This window comes from Haematobia irritans, chromosome 4 (assembly GCF_050003625.1).
Source record: "Haematobia irritans isolate KBUSLIRL chromosome 4, ASM5000362v1, whole genome shotgun sequence".
Taxonomy (NCBI): domain Eukaryota; kingdom Metazoa; phylum Arthropoda; class Insecta; order Diptera; family Muscidae; genus Haematobia; species Haematobia irritans.
In genome coordinates this window covers 94,326,783-94,345,627 of record NC_134400.1, presented here as the reverse complement: position 1 = coordinate 94,345,627, position 18,845 = coordinate 94,326,783, and the positions used below count along the sequence as shown (strand labels likewise).

Genomic DNA, 18,845 nt, shown 5'->3' with positions numbered 1-18,845 from the left:
TTCTCGAAACGACAGCATGCGTACTCGAAGGGCAGGTCTACTGAGACCGCACTACATGAACTAGTCAGCTTTATTGAAAGCTCACTATCTGTCAAAGAATACACAATCGTGGCGTTTCTAGACATCGAAGGGGCGTTCAATAATGTCCATCCGAGCTCGATATTAAATGGACTGACAACTCTGAATGTTGATCCATGTATACTCAGGCTGTTAGACGAACTGCTAATTAAGAGACGTATTTCAGCCACACAAGGACAAGCAAACATACAAAAGTATGTGAACAGAGGCACTCCCCAAGGAGGAGTTCTATCACCTCTTCTTTGGAATGTTGCTATAAATAGCCTTCTGGTTACTCTAGAAAAAGAAAGGATAAAAGTGGTGGCATACGCAGATGATGTAGCTCTGGCAGTCAGGGGAAAATTCCCATCCACAATCAGAGATATTATTCAGAGGGCCCTCCGGATGACTGAACAATGGGCGAAAGACAATGGTCTTGGGGTAAATCCTGCAAAGACAGAATTAGTCATGTACTGCAAAGATCGCAAAACTCCCACGGTAGGCCTATTTCCTTAGGGGGTATTGAAATTCCCTTTGGTGATTGTGCAAAATACCTTGGCGTTATTTTGGACAGGAAGCTGAACTTTAAGCTTAATATTGAAGAAAGGGCGAGGAAGGCAACTGTAGCTTTGTACTCGTGCAAAAAGGCAATAGGAAAAAAGTGGGGACTAAAACCAAAAATTGTGCATTGGCTATACACGGCAGTGGTTAGACCTATAATGCTATATGGTGTTGTAGTCTGGTGGCCGGCACTTCAGAAACCGACTGGTTTAGATAAAGTTCAGCGTATGGCGTGTTTGTGTATTTCAGGCGCATTCAGCAAGACAGGAACAAATTCCCTTAATGTCATGATGCATCTATTGCCTTTAGACATTTTGGCCAAACAGTCAGCTGCAACAACGGCTGTGCGGTTGCGCGAACTATCGCTGTGGTCGGAAAATGGTTACGGTCACAGTTCTGTCCTCAAAATAATGTCAGATGTGCCTAACGTAGTGGATTACACTTTGGCGAGTCCACTTTTCGACAAAAAGTTTGAGACTCTAATCCCCAACAGTGAGGCGTGGTGCACACATACCCCGGGGAATAAAGAATATATAGATTTATACACTGATGGCTCCAAATTGGATGGACAAGTGGGTTTCGGAGTATATTCTAATGATCTGGAACTTCAAATAGCGAAAAGATTACCTAATCACTGTAGTGTTTTTCAGGCTGAAATATTAGCAATAAGAGAGGTGGCGAATTGGCTGAGAAGTAATGTTCCAAAAAATGTGGGCATTAATATATACTCAGACAGTCAACCTGCAATAAAATCCTTGGACTTTGTGTTCCTCAACTCGAAAACGGCCATCGATTGCCGCAAATCTCTCAATGAGATGGCTGAGCAGTACAATATTCACCTAATATGGGTGCCCGGCCATAGGAACATTCCGGGGAACTGCGAAGCGGATGAGTTGGCAAGGCTAGGGACTACCTTACATATTCCAGGGGAACTAGAATTTGTTGGTATGCCCCTAGCTACCTGCAAGCTCATGCTGCGTGAGAAGGCTGTTATGATGGCAAATGTTCGATGGGAGAATTGCAAGGGTTGTAACGACACCAAGCAAATATGGCCCCATTTCAACTTAAACCGCACACTAGATATGCTAATGTTCTCGAGACGTCAGGTATCACTCCTGATATCTGCTATAACGGGTCGCTGTCTGATAGGAGATTTTGCAAAAACTATTGGCGCGAAGTATAATGACTATTGTATGAGCTGTCATGATGCGGAGGAAAAAGAATCAATTAAACACCTCTTGTGTGAGTGTCCTGCATTTTGTGTAAAGCGCAAGCAACTTTTAGGAGCATATAGCTTCAGATTACTGGCGGATCTGGAAAACGTTAACTTAAGCAGTCTGCTAATATTTTTGGAACAATCTGGTTGGTTCAACAAAGAAAATAATCAAGAAGGTTGAGCGGTTAAAACTAGAAGTGCCCATATGTAATAGGTACTTTTAGTTAATGTGGTATCACAATGGACTGAATAGTCTAAGTGAGCCTGAATCTTAATCGGGCTGCCACTTTAACCTAACCTAACCTAACCTACTGAATTGATATGAATCGCGATTTCCATTGTCTGATTCAATCACGAAATTAATTGATCCAATTAATTTTTTAATTGTCTTAATTGACAGTCATGTTATGATACCCATTTTTAAGTCAACTCACATAATTAAAAAGGCTAAACGACTTCATTGAAAAGTTTATCGACTTTTGGACAAGGAAAAAAACTTTATATTAGAGAAGTCTTTGGCCTCGCGACAATATTTTTTTCAGTACAAAATTTTATTTAGAATTTTCAATTCCCTAAAGTATGAATTCAAATTAAAATATGGGTCAAAATTTCATTAAAAAGTATAAAAGATTCATATGATTTGAAACAAGTTTCTTTCGTTTGATTTGAAAAAGATTTCATTTGATTTGGAAAAGTATTCATTCGATTTGAAAAATCGTGATAAAAAAATTATACACAAATTAAGTAAAAAGTTTTACTTCATTTCACCAAATAGTTAATTATTTCTTCAAATTTGTAAATTTTACTACAAGTTCGCTCATCATTGTAGTTATTAAATATTTTCGTTGGCTCCATTTTAATGACGAGATTCGTTAACATGTAAGGAAGCTTTTTGTACCTAGTAGTCATCGGGAGAAACTTTGAAACACCCGTATCGTACGTATAATTAACGAATTTAGTGTGTCAGTGATATTTTAAAATACTTACACTTAAATCTGGTAGTACATGATGTGTGAAAATCCTTTCTACAATTGGTAATATTTTATTGGCTAGTAGGGAGTAATAGTATTTGTAAATTGGTAGCAAATACACAATAGGTCCTTTTCTGTTATTTTCAACAATTGTGGTAATTTTTTGATATAAATTCATCATATCTGGATGGTTTTCGTTAATACAATGCAAGTAGCCAAATGTGTCCGGATCTAATGGTACAAAAGCAGGAAATGAATAGGGTATTAATTAAATTTAGGTACAAAACAACAAATAATGATAATCAGAAAAGCAACTAAATACCAATTGGAAAAATTTTTGCGTAGTTATTAGAGGGCATATACTAACACCACTAACACCAAAGCTTAGAAGTTTCGGAAATCAATCCGGGGATCATGTTTATATGGGGGCTTTATAACAGGTTGGCTGATAAGTCCCCGGTCTAACAAGGAAAAACACATATAGTACTCCTTCGGTTTTGCCTCAAAATAGGCCTCAGTTTCGGCGATCAACTCTTCATTGCAGCCAAATTTTTTTCCCTGCGAGCATCCTTTTGAGGTCTGAGAACAAGAAAAAGTCGCTGGGGGCCAGATCTGGAGAATACGGTGGGTGGGGAAGCAATTCGAAGCCCAATTCATGAATTTTTGCCATCGTTCTCAATGACTTGTGGCACGGTGCGTTGTCTTGGTGGAACAACACTTTTTATACCCTCCATCATAGGATGGGGGTATACTAACTTTGTCATTCCGTTTGTAACACATCGAAATATTGCTCTAAGACCCCATAAAGTATATATATTCTGGGTCGTGGTGAAATTCTGAGTCGATCTAAGCATGTCCGTCCGTCCGTCCGTCTGTTGAAATCACGCTAACTTCCGAACGAAACAAGCTATCGACTTGAAACTTGGCACAAGTAGTTGTTATCGATGTAGGTCGGATGGTATTGAAAATGGGCCATATCGGTCCACTTTTACGTATAGCCCCCATATAAAGGGACCCTCAGATTTGGCTTGTGGAGCCTCTAACAGAAGCATATTTCATCCGATCAGGCTGAAATTTAGTATATGGTGTTGGTATATGGTCTCTAACAATCATGCAAAAATTGGTCCACATCGGTCCATAATTATATATAGCCCCCATATAAACCGATCCAAAGATTTGGCTTGCTGAGCCTAAAAGAGAAGCAAATTTCATCCGATCCGGCTGAAATTTGGTACATGGTGTTGGTATATGGTCTCTAACAACCATGCAAAAATTGGTTTACATCGGTCCATAATTATATATAGGCCTATATAAACCGATCCCCAGATTTGGCTTGCGGAGCCTCAAGGAGAAAAAAATTTCATCCGATCCGGCTGAAATTTGGTACATGATGTTGGTATATGGTCTCTAACAACCATGCAAAAATTGGTCCATATCGGTCCTTAATTATATATAGCCCCCATATAAACCGATCCCCAGATTTGGATTGTGGAGCCTCTAAGAGAAGCATATTTCATCCGATCAGGCTGAAATTTGGTACATGGTGTTGGTATATGGTCTCTAACAATCATGCAAAAATTGGTCCACATCGGTCCATAATTATATATAGCCCCCATATAAACCGATCCCCAGATTTGACTTGCGGAGCCTCAAAGAGAAGCAAATTTCATCCGATCCGGCTGAAATTTGGTACATGGTATTGGTATATGGTCTCTAACAACCGTGCAAAAATTGGTCCACATCGGTCCATAATTATATATGGCGCCCATATAAACCGATCCCCAGATTTGGGTTGCGGAGCCTCAAAGAGAAGCAAATTTCATCCGATCCCCCTGAAATTTGGTACATGATATTGGTATATGGTCTCTAACAACCATGCAAAAATTGGTCCACATCGGTTCATAATTATATATAGCCCCCATATAAACCGATCCCCAATTTGGTTTGCGAAGTCTCCAAGAGAAGCAAATTTCATCCAATCCGGTTGTAATTTGGAACATGGTAGTTAGTATATGATCTTTAACAACCGTGCCAGAATTGGTCCATATCGGTCCATAATTATATATAGCCCCCATATAAAACATTCTCCAGATTTGACCTCCGGAGCCTCTTGGAGGAGCAAAATTCATCCGACCCGGTTCAAATTAGGCACGTGGTGTTAGTATATGGTCGCTAACAACCATACCAAAATGGTCCAATCACACAAAAATTGGTCCATATCGGTTCATAAACATGGTTGCCACTAGAGCCAAAAATAATCTACCAAAATTTTATTTCTATAGAAAATTTTGTCAAAATTTTATTTCTATAGAAAAATTTGTCAAAATTTTATTTCTGGAGAAAATTTTCTTACAATTTTTGTCGGTTCATAATAAAATTTTCATCATTGTCAAAATTTTATTTCTATAGAAAAATTTGTCAAAATTTTATTTCTATAGAGAATTTTGTTCAAATTTTATTCGGTTCATAATCATGGTTGCCACTCGAGCCAAAAATAATCTACGATTTTATTTCTATAGGAAATTTTGTCAAAAGTTTATTTCTATAAAAAATTTTGTTAAAATTTTATTTCTGTAGAAATTTTTGTCAAAATGGTATTTCTATAGAAAATTGTGTCAAAATTTTTATTTCTATAGTAAATTTGGCCAAAATTTTATTTCTATAGAAAATTTTGTTAAAATTTTATTTCTGTAGAAAATTTTGTCAAAATTTTTTGTCTACTTTGTCAAACTGAATTATATACGTATTGGTTCGATCTTTTTTGATTTAATATATACCACGTATGGACTTACTTACAATTTAGAAGATGGTGTTAGGAGGTTTTAAGATACCTTGTCATCGGCAAGCGTTACCGCAACTTAAGTAATTCGATTGTGGATGGCAGTGTTTAGAAGAAGTTTCTACGCAATCCATGATGGAGGGTACATAAGCTTCGGCCTGGCCGAACTTACGGCCGTATATACTTGTTTCTTCTTCATATGGGGCCGTTTTGCAGCGATTTCGACCTTCAAACGTTCCAATAACGCCATATAATAGTCACTGTTGATGGTTTTTCCTGTCTCAAGATAATCGATAAAAATTATTCCATGCGCATCCCAAAAAACAGAGGCCATTACTTTGCCAGCGGACTTTTGAGTCTTTCCACGCTTCGGAGACGGTTCACCGGTCGCTGTCCACTCAGCCGACTGTCGATTGGACTCAGGAGTGTAGTGATGGAGCCATGTTTCATCCATTGTCACATATCGACGGAAAAACTCGGGTGTATTACGAGTTAACAGCTGCAAACACCGCTCAAAATCATCAATACGTTGTTTTTGGTCAAATGTGAGCTCGCGCGGCACCCATTTTGCACAGAGCTTCCGCATATCCAAATATTGATGAATGATATGACCAACACGTTCCTTTGATATCTTTAAGGCCTCTGATATCTCGATAAACTTCATTTTACGGTCATTCAAAATCATTTTGTGTTTTTTTTTTTAAGTTTTCGTCGGTAACCACCTCTTTCGGGCGTCCACTGCGTTCACTGTCCTCCGTGCTCATTTCACCACGCTTGAATTTTGCATACCAATCAATTATTGTTGATTTCCCTGGGGCAGAGTCCGGTATTTTTTTCCCTTCAGAAAACAGTATTTTATCAAAATACGAAATTCCTTTTTTTCCATTTTTTTCACAATAACAAAAGTTGCTTCACAAAAGACGCTCTATCTCACAAACTAATTGATTTACAGACGTCAAATTTTGACACGAATCATTTGAAGGTTGGTACTATATAAAAGTAATATGCATTTAATACTAGCGACGCCATCTATGTGTCAGACCGGGGACTTATCAGCCAACCTGTTATATTTATTGTCCGATAAGGACCAATTTTTCCATGATTATTTCGGATGCTAGATATAATTATGGACTGATATGAACCAATTTTTGCACCATTGTTAGAGACCATAGATTGTCATCACGTGCCGAATTTCAACCGGATCGGATGAAATTTACTCCTCGAAGAGGCTTCGCAAGCCAAATTTGGGGATCGGTTTGTATAGGGCTACATATAATTTTGTACCAATTTTTGCTTAGTTGTTAGAGACTAACACCACGTACCAAATTGCAAGCGGATCTGATGAGATTTGTACCTTCTGGAAGCTCCTCAAGCTAAATAATTTATATGGGGCTATTCGTAAAAGTGGTCCTATATGGCCCATATGCAATACCATCTGACCTACATAAATAACAAATACTGGTGCAACATTTCAAGTCGAAAGCTTGCTTCGTTCGCCCCCTTCTTATGGTGAAAAAAAAAACGTTTTCCAAACTTTTTTTGCGGATATATGGCGAAAGATTTATCTTCTTAGTTTTCTCAGGACTACAATCAAATTATTGTAATATTCATTTATATTTACTACATTAAACACAATACAAATAAAAGAAAAATATTTCATAATACAGTTGTTCAATTCATACCTCTTGACATAACATATTCTAATCGTGGCAATTTATAGCCAACTTTCAATATGCTTTTAAATATATCAATAAATAGGTCAGGCAAACTTCCAATATAAGGAAATGCATGGAATTTTCCCCAATTCTTCACAAGAAAATCAGCAACATTGTCAACCTCTATTGGGGGCTGTAATTAAGAGTTATTTATATTAAAATGAAGACTCTGTACTCCATAGTTTTATAATAAATTTCCGTATTACCAAAACCTACCTGTTCAAAGTCAGCAACGTTCATCCTACTATAGAAGGGATTCGCATCACCCTCTTCCTCTTCGTAAATTTTTGGAGTTTTATGTTTTGGGGGGAAATCTACTCTCTCTGGTTCATCAAAATGTGTTCCAATAACCGAAACAATCAATGTCATCAAAGGTCTACGTTTCAGTTTTTTATCAAACAAATTGTACTTCTTAATATCATTACCATCCTATTTGACAAAAAAAAAAGGTTTAGATATACTTAAGAGAAGAGAGCTAAAGTTTTCTCTTCCAATAATCATTAAAGACCGACAAAGGAGAACTCTTAATAAAGTAATCAACACCTGAAATCGTCTATCTTACCATATATTCACATAGAGTTTTATACAAATACGTTATACTTCGGCTTATTAAGCCCTCCAAGTGATGCGACATCAGAGCGTGAACACAACGAAAGAGGATAGCTGCACGACCGCCATTACGACCACGCATTGGTATCAAGTCTTTCCAAGTTTTACGCATTACATCCATCATATCGGCACACCGAGGAATCCAATCGTTTAGTAGGAGCTGGTAAATGAAAATAAAAGAATAGCAGAAGTTGTATAAAAAGTTTTTGACGCGTAAACCCACGTACATTTAGCCTCATCTCACACTTGATGTACATACATGAAAATTTTTAGCTATGTCACTATTTTTATACAACTATACACAGACAAAAAAAAACTGATGCCAAAAATAACAAATAAGTAAAGTCCAAAGTGCACGGATGAAAAAGACTGTTCATATGTTTGGCTATAAACATTATATGTTTGGAACACAAATTTTTAAACACAATATTTTTGAGTGCAAGCATATAATGTTCATAAACTAGCATAACATGTTTGGGACATATATGTTAATATGTTAGAACATATTATGTTTGGGACATAAAATGTTTGTAAATATAATATGCTTGGATGCAAACATATATTAATTTAGAAATAGCCTATAAACATATATGTGTTTAGTAGCTTGGAGCGCTATTTAACAGGGAGCGATATTGAATTAAGTTGGTGGTTGTTGCTTGTTATTACAAAATTAACATTTTATTTTTCCTTGGGCAATTGATCAGCTACTTCTTTGATCCTTACAAACTGTGTGGTCCGCTGTTCGAATCCCCGTCCGGCAAAAGGTAAAATTAAAATAAAAAAATTTGAATAATTTCTTCTACAATGTTTGTATTACAGAAAAAGGTGCTAAGCACTAAAAAATCTCGTGGAAGTGAGAAAGATGTGGGGGAATATACAATTAGGCAGAAACAAAATTTTGAGCATTCAGGTCGAAAACCTATGTTGTTAGCACCTATATTATGATTGTAAATATATAAATAAATAAATAAAATTTTGAGCACAATATTGTTTGGGAGATTTTTTTTAAGCACATAATATTTTTGGGTGCAAAATGCTTCCAAACATATTATATGTTCACATAATAACATATTGTTTTTTGGAAGACAACATTATTGAATTTGAATGCAAAAATACAAAATGTTTGGAACTTAGACTACCCAAACATATATTGTTTAGACCAATATGCTTTCAAACATATTATATATTGGAAGAGATCAAACATATAAATGTTTGGGCAATACCCAAAAATGTATATGCTTGAAGCAAAATATGTTTGGGAGTATATGTTACAGAAGCGATTTTTTGTGAGGGTGTGGAGGGGTCGACTATAGCATACCCTTCACCACTATGTATACCAAAATGTTTGATAACATCTTAACTCCTTCAAATTTGTTGGGGGATATATAAAGGTTTATATTCAGATTTTAATATTGTATGTATACAAATATTAAAATCTGAACCGATTTGGAACAATTTTTCATAGTTCTACAAAATCTCTAGAGTTAAAATTAAAATCGGGTAACGCCCTGGGACGAAACGCAATTTTAGTAAAAAACAAGTAAGTAAAGTCTAAAGTCGGGCGGGGCCGACTATGTTATACCCTTCACCATTATGTAGACCAAAATTTGTGTTACCATATCTGATTTATACCTGAAAAGATTTGGAGACAATTTTTTGTACTTCTATAAAATCGCTAGAATTAAAAATTAAATCGGCTAATACCTTGGGATGAAACACAATGTTAGTAATAACAAGTAAGGAAAGTCTAAAGTCGGGCGGGGCCGACTATATTAAACCCTGCACCACTTTGTAGATCTAAATTTTCGATACCATATCACACCCGTCAAATGTGTTGGGGGCTATATATAAAGGTTTGTCCCAAATACATACATTTAAATATCACTCGATCTGGACAGAATTTGATAGACTTCTACAAAATCTAAAGACTCAAAATTTAAGGCGGCTAATGCAGTAGGGTGGAACACAATGTTAGTAAGTAAGTAAGTAAGGAAAGTCTAAAGTCGGGCGGGGCCGACTGTATTATACCCTGCACCACTTTGTAGATCTAAATTTTCGATACCATATCACATCCGTCAAATGTGTTGGGTGCTATATATAAAGGTTTGTCCCAACTACATACATTTAAATATCACTCCATTTGGACAGAATTTGATAGACTTTTACAAAATCTATAGACGCAAAATTTAAATTGGCTAATGCACTAGGGTGGAACATAATTTTAGTAAAAAACAAGTAAGGAAAGTCTAAAGTCGGGCGGGGCCCACTATATTATACCCTGCACTACTTTGTAGATCTAAATTTTCGATACCATATCACACCCGTCAAATATGTTGGGGGCTATATATAAAGGTTTGTCCCAAATACATACATTTAAATATCACTCGATCTGGACAGAATTTGATAGACTTTTACAAAATCTATAGACGCAAAATTTAAATTGGCTAATGCACTAGGGTGGAACATAATTTTAGTAAAAAAATATGGGAAGCATTTAAATCTGAAGCAATTTTAAGGAAACTTCGCAAAAGTTTATTTATGATTTATCGCTCGATATATACGTATTAGAAGTTTAGGAAAATTAGAGTCATTTTTACAACTTTTCGACTAAGCAGTGGCGATTTAACAAGGAAAATGTTGGTATTTTGACCATTTTTGTCGAAATCAGAAAAACATATATACGGGAGCTATATCTAAATCTGAACCGATTTCAATCAAATTTGGCACATATGACTATATTACTAGTTGTACTTCTAGTGCAAAATTTCAACCAAATTGGGCCAAAACTCTGGCTTCTGGGGCCATATAAGTCCATATCGGGCAAAAAATATATATGGAAGCTATATATAAATCTGAACCGAATTCAATCAAGTTTGCACACATGACTATACTACCAATTGTACTCCTTGTGCAAAATTTCAAGCTAATCGGGATAAAACACTGGCTTCTAGGTCCATATAAGTGCATATCGGGCGAAAGATATATATGGGAGCTATATCTAGATCTGAATCGATTTCAATCAAATTTTGCACACTTGACTATACGACTAAGTGTTATGTTTGTACAAAATTTCAAGCAAATCGGTATAAAACTCTGGCTGCTGGGTCCATATTAGTGCATATCGAGCGAAATATATATATGGGAGCTATATCTAAATCTGAACCGATTTCTTCCAAAATCAATAGGGTTCTATTCTGACCCAAATTAGAAACATGTGCCAAATATGAAGGCGATTGGACTTAAATTGCGACCTAGACTTTGATCACAAATATGTGTTCACAGACAGACGTACAGACGGACATGGTTATATCGACTCAGGGACCCACCCTGAGCATTATTGCCAAAGACACAATGTGTCTATCTCGTCTCCTTCTGTGTGTTACAAATATGCACTAACTTATAATACCCTGTTCCACAGTGTGGCGCAGGGTATAAAAATATGGGAAATACAAAGCTAGAGCAATCTTGATGCAGTTGTACAAAATATCATTTATGATTTTTCGGGCGATACTTATGTATTGGAGATATAGGACAATTTGAGTAATATTTACAATTTTTGCTACTCAGCAGTGGCGATTTTACAATGATATTGATTAAATCTCGCCAAGATATGTGGTCAATTGTGGGTTGTGATATATTATTTGGGCAATTCGGGCGATATTTCCACAAGTCGGAGGTGAAAATTCGACCATTCTGTGGAAAGTTTGGCATTACAGTGTGTAGGATATGACTACGATATGGGGAAATCATCACAGAATTTTGTGTAAAATGTGGGTATTTTGGCCATATTAGATCAAGATGACACACTTAAATAGTATATTAAATGTATTCTATGTGGAAACTATCGAATCAATTGGAGGAAACTCCCATTGAAAATGGGTCTAAAATATGAAACATTCTACCATATTTCCCCTACTCTGGCATATATATGGGAGCTATATCTAAATATAAACCGATTTTGACCAACTTTGACATGCATAGTTAGAATAATAATCCTGCTATCTCAGCAAAAATCATACACACAAAAAATAACTGCAAATAAATATTAACAACTTTATTTGTATGTAAAATCTGCTGATGCTCAACAAATTTGTCTATTGAATATGAGGCATTTGTTGTTGAAATGTATTTGTAGATGCTTGACAGAGGAAATAATAGAAATATTATGAATTTTCAACAAATTGTTTTGTTGCGAAAATAGTTGAGTGCTATCGATATGAAAACAAAAACAACAAGTATAAACGGCCGTAAGTTCGGCCAGGCCGAATCTTATGTAGCCTCCACCATGGATTGCGTAGAAACTTCTACGAAAGACTGTTATACACAATCGAATTACTTGGGTTGTGGTATCTTAAATCGTTTTCTAAATTGTGAGTTAGTCCACACGTGGTATATATTAGACAAAAAAGTATGTAAGTCTACACATAATTACGAATCGATATGGACTTTTGCACGGTACGTAGCGAGCCAGAATTGAAAAATGGGTGTCGCTTATTTGGGGGTTATATACAATTATGAACTTGATATGGACCAATTTTTGTGTGATTGGGGATCGATTTATCTGAGGGCTATATATAACTATAGACAGATATGGACCTAGTTAGGCATGGCTGTTAACGGCCATATACTAGCACAATGTACCAAATTTCATCTGACTCGGATGAAATTTGCTCATCCAAGAGGAACCAAATCTCGGGATCGGTTTATATGGGGGCTATATATGATTATGGACTGATATGGACCACTTTTGGCATGGTTGTTAAATATCATATAGTAAAACCGCGAACCAAATTTCAATCAGATCGGATGAATTTTGTTTCTCCAAAAGGCACCGGAGGTCAAATCTGGGGATCGGTTTATATGGGGGCTATATATAATTATGGCTGATATGAACCAATTCATGCATGGTTATTGGATACCATATACTAACATCACGTACCAAATTTCAACCGAATCGGATGAATTTTGCTCTTCCAAGGGGCTCCGGAGATCAAATCTGGGGATCGGTTTATATGGGGGCTATATATAATTATGGACCGATTTCGACCATTTTAGCATGGTTGCTAAAGACCATATACTAACACAATGTACCAAATTTCAGCCGGATCGGATGAAATTTGCTTCTCTTAGAGGCTCAGAAAGCCAAATCGGGGGATCGGTTTATATGGGGGCTGTATATAATTATGGACCGATGTGGACCAATTTTTGCATGGTTGTTAGAGACCATATATTAACACCATGTACCAAATTTCAGCCGGATCGGATGAAATTTGCTTCTCTTAAAGCAATCGCAAGCCATCATCAATAACAACTACTTGTGCCAAGTTTCACGTCGATAGCTTGTTTCGTTCGGAAGTTAGTGTGATTTCAACAGACGGACGGACATGCTCAGATCGACTCAGAATTTCCCCACGACCCAGAATATATATACTTTATGGGGTCTTGGAGCAATATTTTGATGTGTTACAAACGGAATGACAAAGTTAATATACCCCCCATCCTACGGTGGAGGGTATAAAAATTGAGAAATATACACGGAAAAATATGTTTTTTATATGTTCCGATGTACACAGAATGTGTTTCGGGATGTATTTTTTAAACATAATCTACAGTTTGTCAATAAATTGTTTGCAAAATATAAAAATTTAAGAAAGTAATTACATAAACGTGTTTTTCCACAATTTTACATACTTTTTGTTTGTGATAAAATTTTATGGGTCGATGTTGATTTTGAATAAAACACAAACTATTTAGGAAATTATTGTAATTTTGTTTTATTATGATATATTGGTATCACTCAATTATGTATGGAACAAAATATCGGCCAAATGGGCGCCGCGACCTCGGTGGCACTCCTTCATCCGATGGTCCAAATTTTCGATGACGCTGAGGCATAATGGAGGTTCTATGCCGTTAATGTGCCGAATTATCTCATCCTTTAGCTCTTGAATTGTTGCTGGCTTTTCGACGTACACCTTTTCTTTCAAATAACCCCAAAGAAAAAAGTCCAACGGTGTCAAATCACATGATCTTGGCGGCCAATTGACATCGCCATTACGTGAGATAACACCGCCATTGAATTTGTTGCGCAAAAAAGCCATTGTTTCGTTAGCTGTGTGCCAAGTGGCACCGTCCTGCTGAAACCACATATCGTCCACATACATATCTTCCGATTCGGGCCATAAAAAGTTCGTTATCATCTCACGATAGCGAACAGCATTCACAGTAACTGCCTGACCGGCCTCATTTTGGAAAAAATAAGGCCCGATGATGCCGCCAATAAATTCTTTGCAAAACCAGATCCCAAAAAAAAAAATCTCGTTAGATTTTCGCACTAAATGTTTTTGTTGTTTTTATACCCTGCACCACACTGTGGAACAGGGTATTATAAGTTAGTGCATATGTTTGTAACACCCAGAAGGAGACGAGATAGACACATCTTTGGCAAAAATGCTCAGGGTGGGCTCCTGAGTCGATATAGCCATGTCCGTCTGTCCGTGAACACATTTTTGTAATCAAAGTCTAGGTCGCAGTTTTAGTCCAATCGACTTCAAATTTGGCACAAGTATGTGTTTTGGCTCAGAATAGAACCCTATTGATTTTGGAAGAAATCGGTTGAGATTTAGATATAGCTCCCATATATATCTTTCGCCCGATATGGACTAATACGGTCCCAGAAGCCAGAATTTTTCCCCAATTTTGATGAAATTTTGCACTAGGAGTACAATTAGTAGTGTAGTCAAGTGTGCCAAATTTGATTGAAATCGGTTTAGATTTAGATATAGCTCCCATATATGTCTTTCGCCCGATATGGACTAATATGTTGCCTTGGTGTTACCCTACTTTTTTCCTCATTGCATTTTCGACCAAATTATAGCGTCATTCCAAAGTTATTGTTAATTCCTAATATTGTGAGAGATACAGGATCCAAAATCTATCACAGTGTCCTTCATATTTTGCTATAAATTTCGAGAATGTTGTTAATCCCAAATGGAGCGCTAGAGAACTTGTACGAGACTTGAAAAATAACTGCGAGAAGCAGATATCGCAGGAGACTGCCCGAAAGGTTCAATTAAAACTCAAATACTCCTCTCGATCCGCAAGAAAATAGCCTCTTCTTTCTCAACAAAATATTGAAAAACTACTACAATTTTTGGTGGCGGATGTAGACCATCCCTACACTGAAAAAAAAACATGCCCGGTTCCAAACATTTTGTCTTTACTTTAAAAATTTTGGTATTGATTCCGAGCCAAAGAAGCGGAGAATACAAGTAAGGATACTTTTAAGGCAAAATTTTCTTTTAAATTTGGGGTTTGTGTACTTGTTTCTAGGAAGCTAATTTTAATTTTTAGCTTTTTTTTCATATGCTTTCAAAGTCCTTTAAAAACGAGTTAACGACAACTTTATTTTCCAAATTAAGACTCGACTTCCGTAGAAATTATGCTATGTTTCAAGTAAAATAACTTGTAATACCCTGTTCCAGTGTGGAGCAGGGTATAAAAAGTCTTTAAAATAAAGTGTTGAAAAACATGTCCTATATTTGAACGATTTTGTGCTTTGTAGTCAAGATGCAAAAAGAAAACAAATTTAAAGACAATTTGTGGTGTTATGTGCTGAAGATATTAATTTTGAATTGAGGTCTATAGAAATATAGGATTTTTTTTTTTTTTAATATGTAGGAATGTGAATTGACGGATGTGTACCTCTAGCTACGCTCTTGCTAACTCGCCGATATGGGTGGGTCTTGTCATTTCACAAACCAAGCACACTCAACCATTTATTGTAGGTACACTGAAAAGGTAAAACGCAATCTTAAAAGAAAACAAATTTAATAATAAAATAGACACTAAAAGCGATAAGTCACAAGAATCAAAACAAACAAAAAAAAAAAAAACAGACGGACTACTGGGATCACGGACAATGGTAAACTAAGTTAAATCATAATTCTCCATTCTTTATATACTAGTTCTACACGCAGCTCTCGGTGTTAATGAGCCTCTCTACTCAATACCCTCCCTTCCATGCAATCTACCTTTGTTTGTGATTGCCCATCACTGTGGGTGAACCCCTCACCGCGTTTAAATGTGCATACTTATGATGCCCCGATCTCGTCGACAAACATTACCTCTCTCACTTAGAAAATCATGTTGTTGTAACACTGGCAATTTATAACAGTTTGCATGATATACACTTTATTATATTCATATGAGAGTTAAATACTGACAATTATAAACTAATAAAGGGAAAATATATCAGCTCTCTTTATACAGAATAATTTCATTGATTAACTGACATTTTGACGAAAGAAGAAAATTATGAATGAGAATAAAAAAAAATACGCACAAAGAAGAGAAGGAAGATTAAATTCAATTGTTTTCTTTCTTTCTAAAGCGTATTTGTATCTTATGTTCAACTTTCCGTATATTAGGGTTCTAAATTTTTTTTCAATTTTTTTTTCCATAAATAGTTATTCGATATTAAAATTATTAATTCAATTATAGTTATAGTTTACTCAATCATTGTTGTCTAATTATGACTTTTTTTTTATAGTGTACATATATATGAAATAAACCATAATCAGAGGTTACTCACTTTTTGTTTTTTTTTTTTTTTTTTAATTTACTTACTGCTCAAACATTGCAATGTCGTTGGGCCCATCGATGATTTAGATGTTGAAGCTTAAATAGGACGATATTAAATTTTGATTTCATATATATGTATACGAGACATTCTATTTCCTTTTTTTTTGTTTTTTTGGATAATTAATTAATTTGTTGATTTCATTTTGGTATTCTGCAAAATGGTAATTTGCCTCGTTAGGGTGTGTACTTTTTGGTGCGGCAACATGTGATTCTCGAAGTAGCTCGCTTTTTCTTCTTTGAATTGTACAATGAGCACGTGGGTATCCAAAGGTCTTGAGCCCAAAATTTATTAGTAAGGCATAATTATATTTTTCGATCTACGTTGGGCGATCTGCAAAACAATTTCCGGGCCGCTAAATATTTATTATCAGTGGCTTCCTGCAGCGGAAGTCCACCGATATATGTCTTCCACCACGATTGGATTGAAAGGTAATAATAGGCCACAGATTGATCTGAGTCAAAAAAAAACACAAGAAATACTTTTCACAAAACCTTCAATTAGATCTGTCCGTATTGCTTACCACTTTAAAAGGTGTTTAAATATTTAAACAATTCCAGAGTTCCTGTACAATTATGTGTATGAACAGAAAAGTTTCTAAATAAGTTTGCCTTTTTCTTTTCTCTTCAATTATTACACGGGTTTTTTTTTTTTGAAATCTGTACTGCTCGACTTCTTGTTTGAAATGAATAACTGTATGAGTGCAAAATTTCTGCGTAGGCTCGCATTGGACTTTTTTTTCTTCCCTGTTTTCTTTGAAACAGTTAGATGCCTTATTAACAATGTGAGAGAATGAGATATAGCCATAAACGCTTGCATAACAGAGGCTACGGGGAATCTATCAAAACAATAAGGTATAGAGACTTGATAAAAATTCGGACTAACAGCTGTTTTGATGTCTCAACCTACAGGCTGATTCAAGGGTAGCCGTTACCTTCAAATGCTTAAAAAAAATTAAATTTAAATTTATTGGTCACTACAAACCAGATAAGGCGACATCTGATATGCAGAGGAGTCCTTAGATGGAAGATTGATATAATCATAGTTTTTGCATATCCTTTGCGTGGTAAACGCCTATATTTTTACCTTCCTTGTCAACAAGTTCATAATACGAATTTCCCAATTTTCGTTTTACTACGGATTTCAAAAACGTAGGGGCTAATTTGGCGTTTATCTTCTTACTAGCGTTACTTTGAACGAAATTCCTTGACAGTACCGTTTCCCCTTCCTGATAGCTAATATACCTGCTTCTTAAATTGTATTTAAATGCATTGTCGTCATGAGTCCTTTTAAGGTTCTCCTTCGACTTTTCTCGAATTAATTGTATCGTATCCGGATATTGCAAAATCGTGTCATCTGACATCATACCTAGTTTTTGTAAAAGTTGATAATCCTTCCCATTGAGTATCATATCCTGGCCAAAAACTAATTTGTAAGGAGAAAATCCTGTGCTTCTATGGACGGTAGATCTCAGTGATGAACAAATTTCTTGTAAAAATTTGTCCCAATTAGCATGATCTTTGCCAATATAGGCTCTTATAGCGGCAATAACTGACCTATTTACGCGCTCAGACGAATTAGCTTGAGGCGAGTAAATTGCAGTACATTGGTGACGCACTCCACACCTTGTAAGAAAAGATTCAAATAAACCTGATTTGAATTGGCTGCCATTATCGGTTAAGACGCATTCTGGTACGCCAAATGTGTAAAAGATTCGATCCTGCAGATAATCGCATATAAGATTCGAGGTAAATTTTCTCAATGGATGCAAGAAAACATACTTAGTCAGGCAATCGACAATGATTAAAATTCCTATATTCCCTCTCTTAGACCGTGGGTATGGTCCAAGTAAGTCGAGGAAAAGCTTTTGAAATGGTCTCTCCGCAGTCATTGGTCTGCCCATTGGAGGTCGAAGTATAATGTTCGGATTCTTCGTACATCGACAAACTTCACATTTGGCTACAAATTCCTTTATAGTCGAGACCATTTTTGGCCAAAAAAGATATCTTCTCAATTTCTCAATCATCTTCGACATCCCGCAATGACTTGATGTAGGAGGATTGTGAGCTTCATGCAAAACCTCGGGAATTAGAGCTTGAGGTATCCAAATCTTCCAGCTACCCTCCTGGTCATCGGTACTTCGAGAAAAATTTACCCTCTTATATACGAAATCGTCTACTACCCTCAAGTCTGGCAGTTTATGACCATTCCTCAAAATACTTTCCTTAAGTTTAGAGTATTCATCACATTTGAAATGTTCCGAGGTCAAGTCAATTATTGGACCTACATCATCGAT

The 18,845-nt window shown here is 36.1% G+C and overlaps 1 protein-coding gene across 1 annotated transcript in view; it reads right to left on the bottom strand.

Moving 5' to 3' along the window:
* Positions 1 to 18,845, bottom strand: part of Dnah3 (dynein heavy chain 3, axonemal) — a 671,994-nt gene that overhangs the window by 545,616 nt on the left and 107,533 nt on the right. The window contains exons 13-16 of the mRNA XM_075308183.1: positions 7,862 to 8,068; positions 7,516 to 7,728; positions 7,267 to 7,432; positions 2,822 to 3,036 (exon numbers count right to left, since the gene is read on the bottom strand). Of these exons, the coding sequence (XP_075164298.1) occupies positions 2,822 to 3,036; positions 7,267 to 7,432; positions 7,516 to 7,728; positions 7,862 to 8,068 (801 nt within the window). The remainder of the gene's footprint in view (positions 1 to 2,821; positions 3,037 to 7,266; positions 7,433 to 7,515; positions 7,729 to 7,861; positions 8,069 to 18,845) is intronic.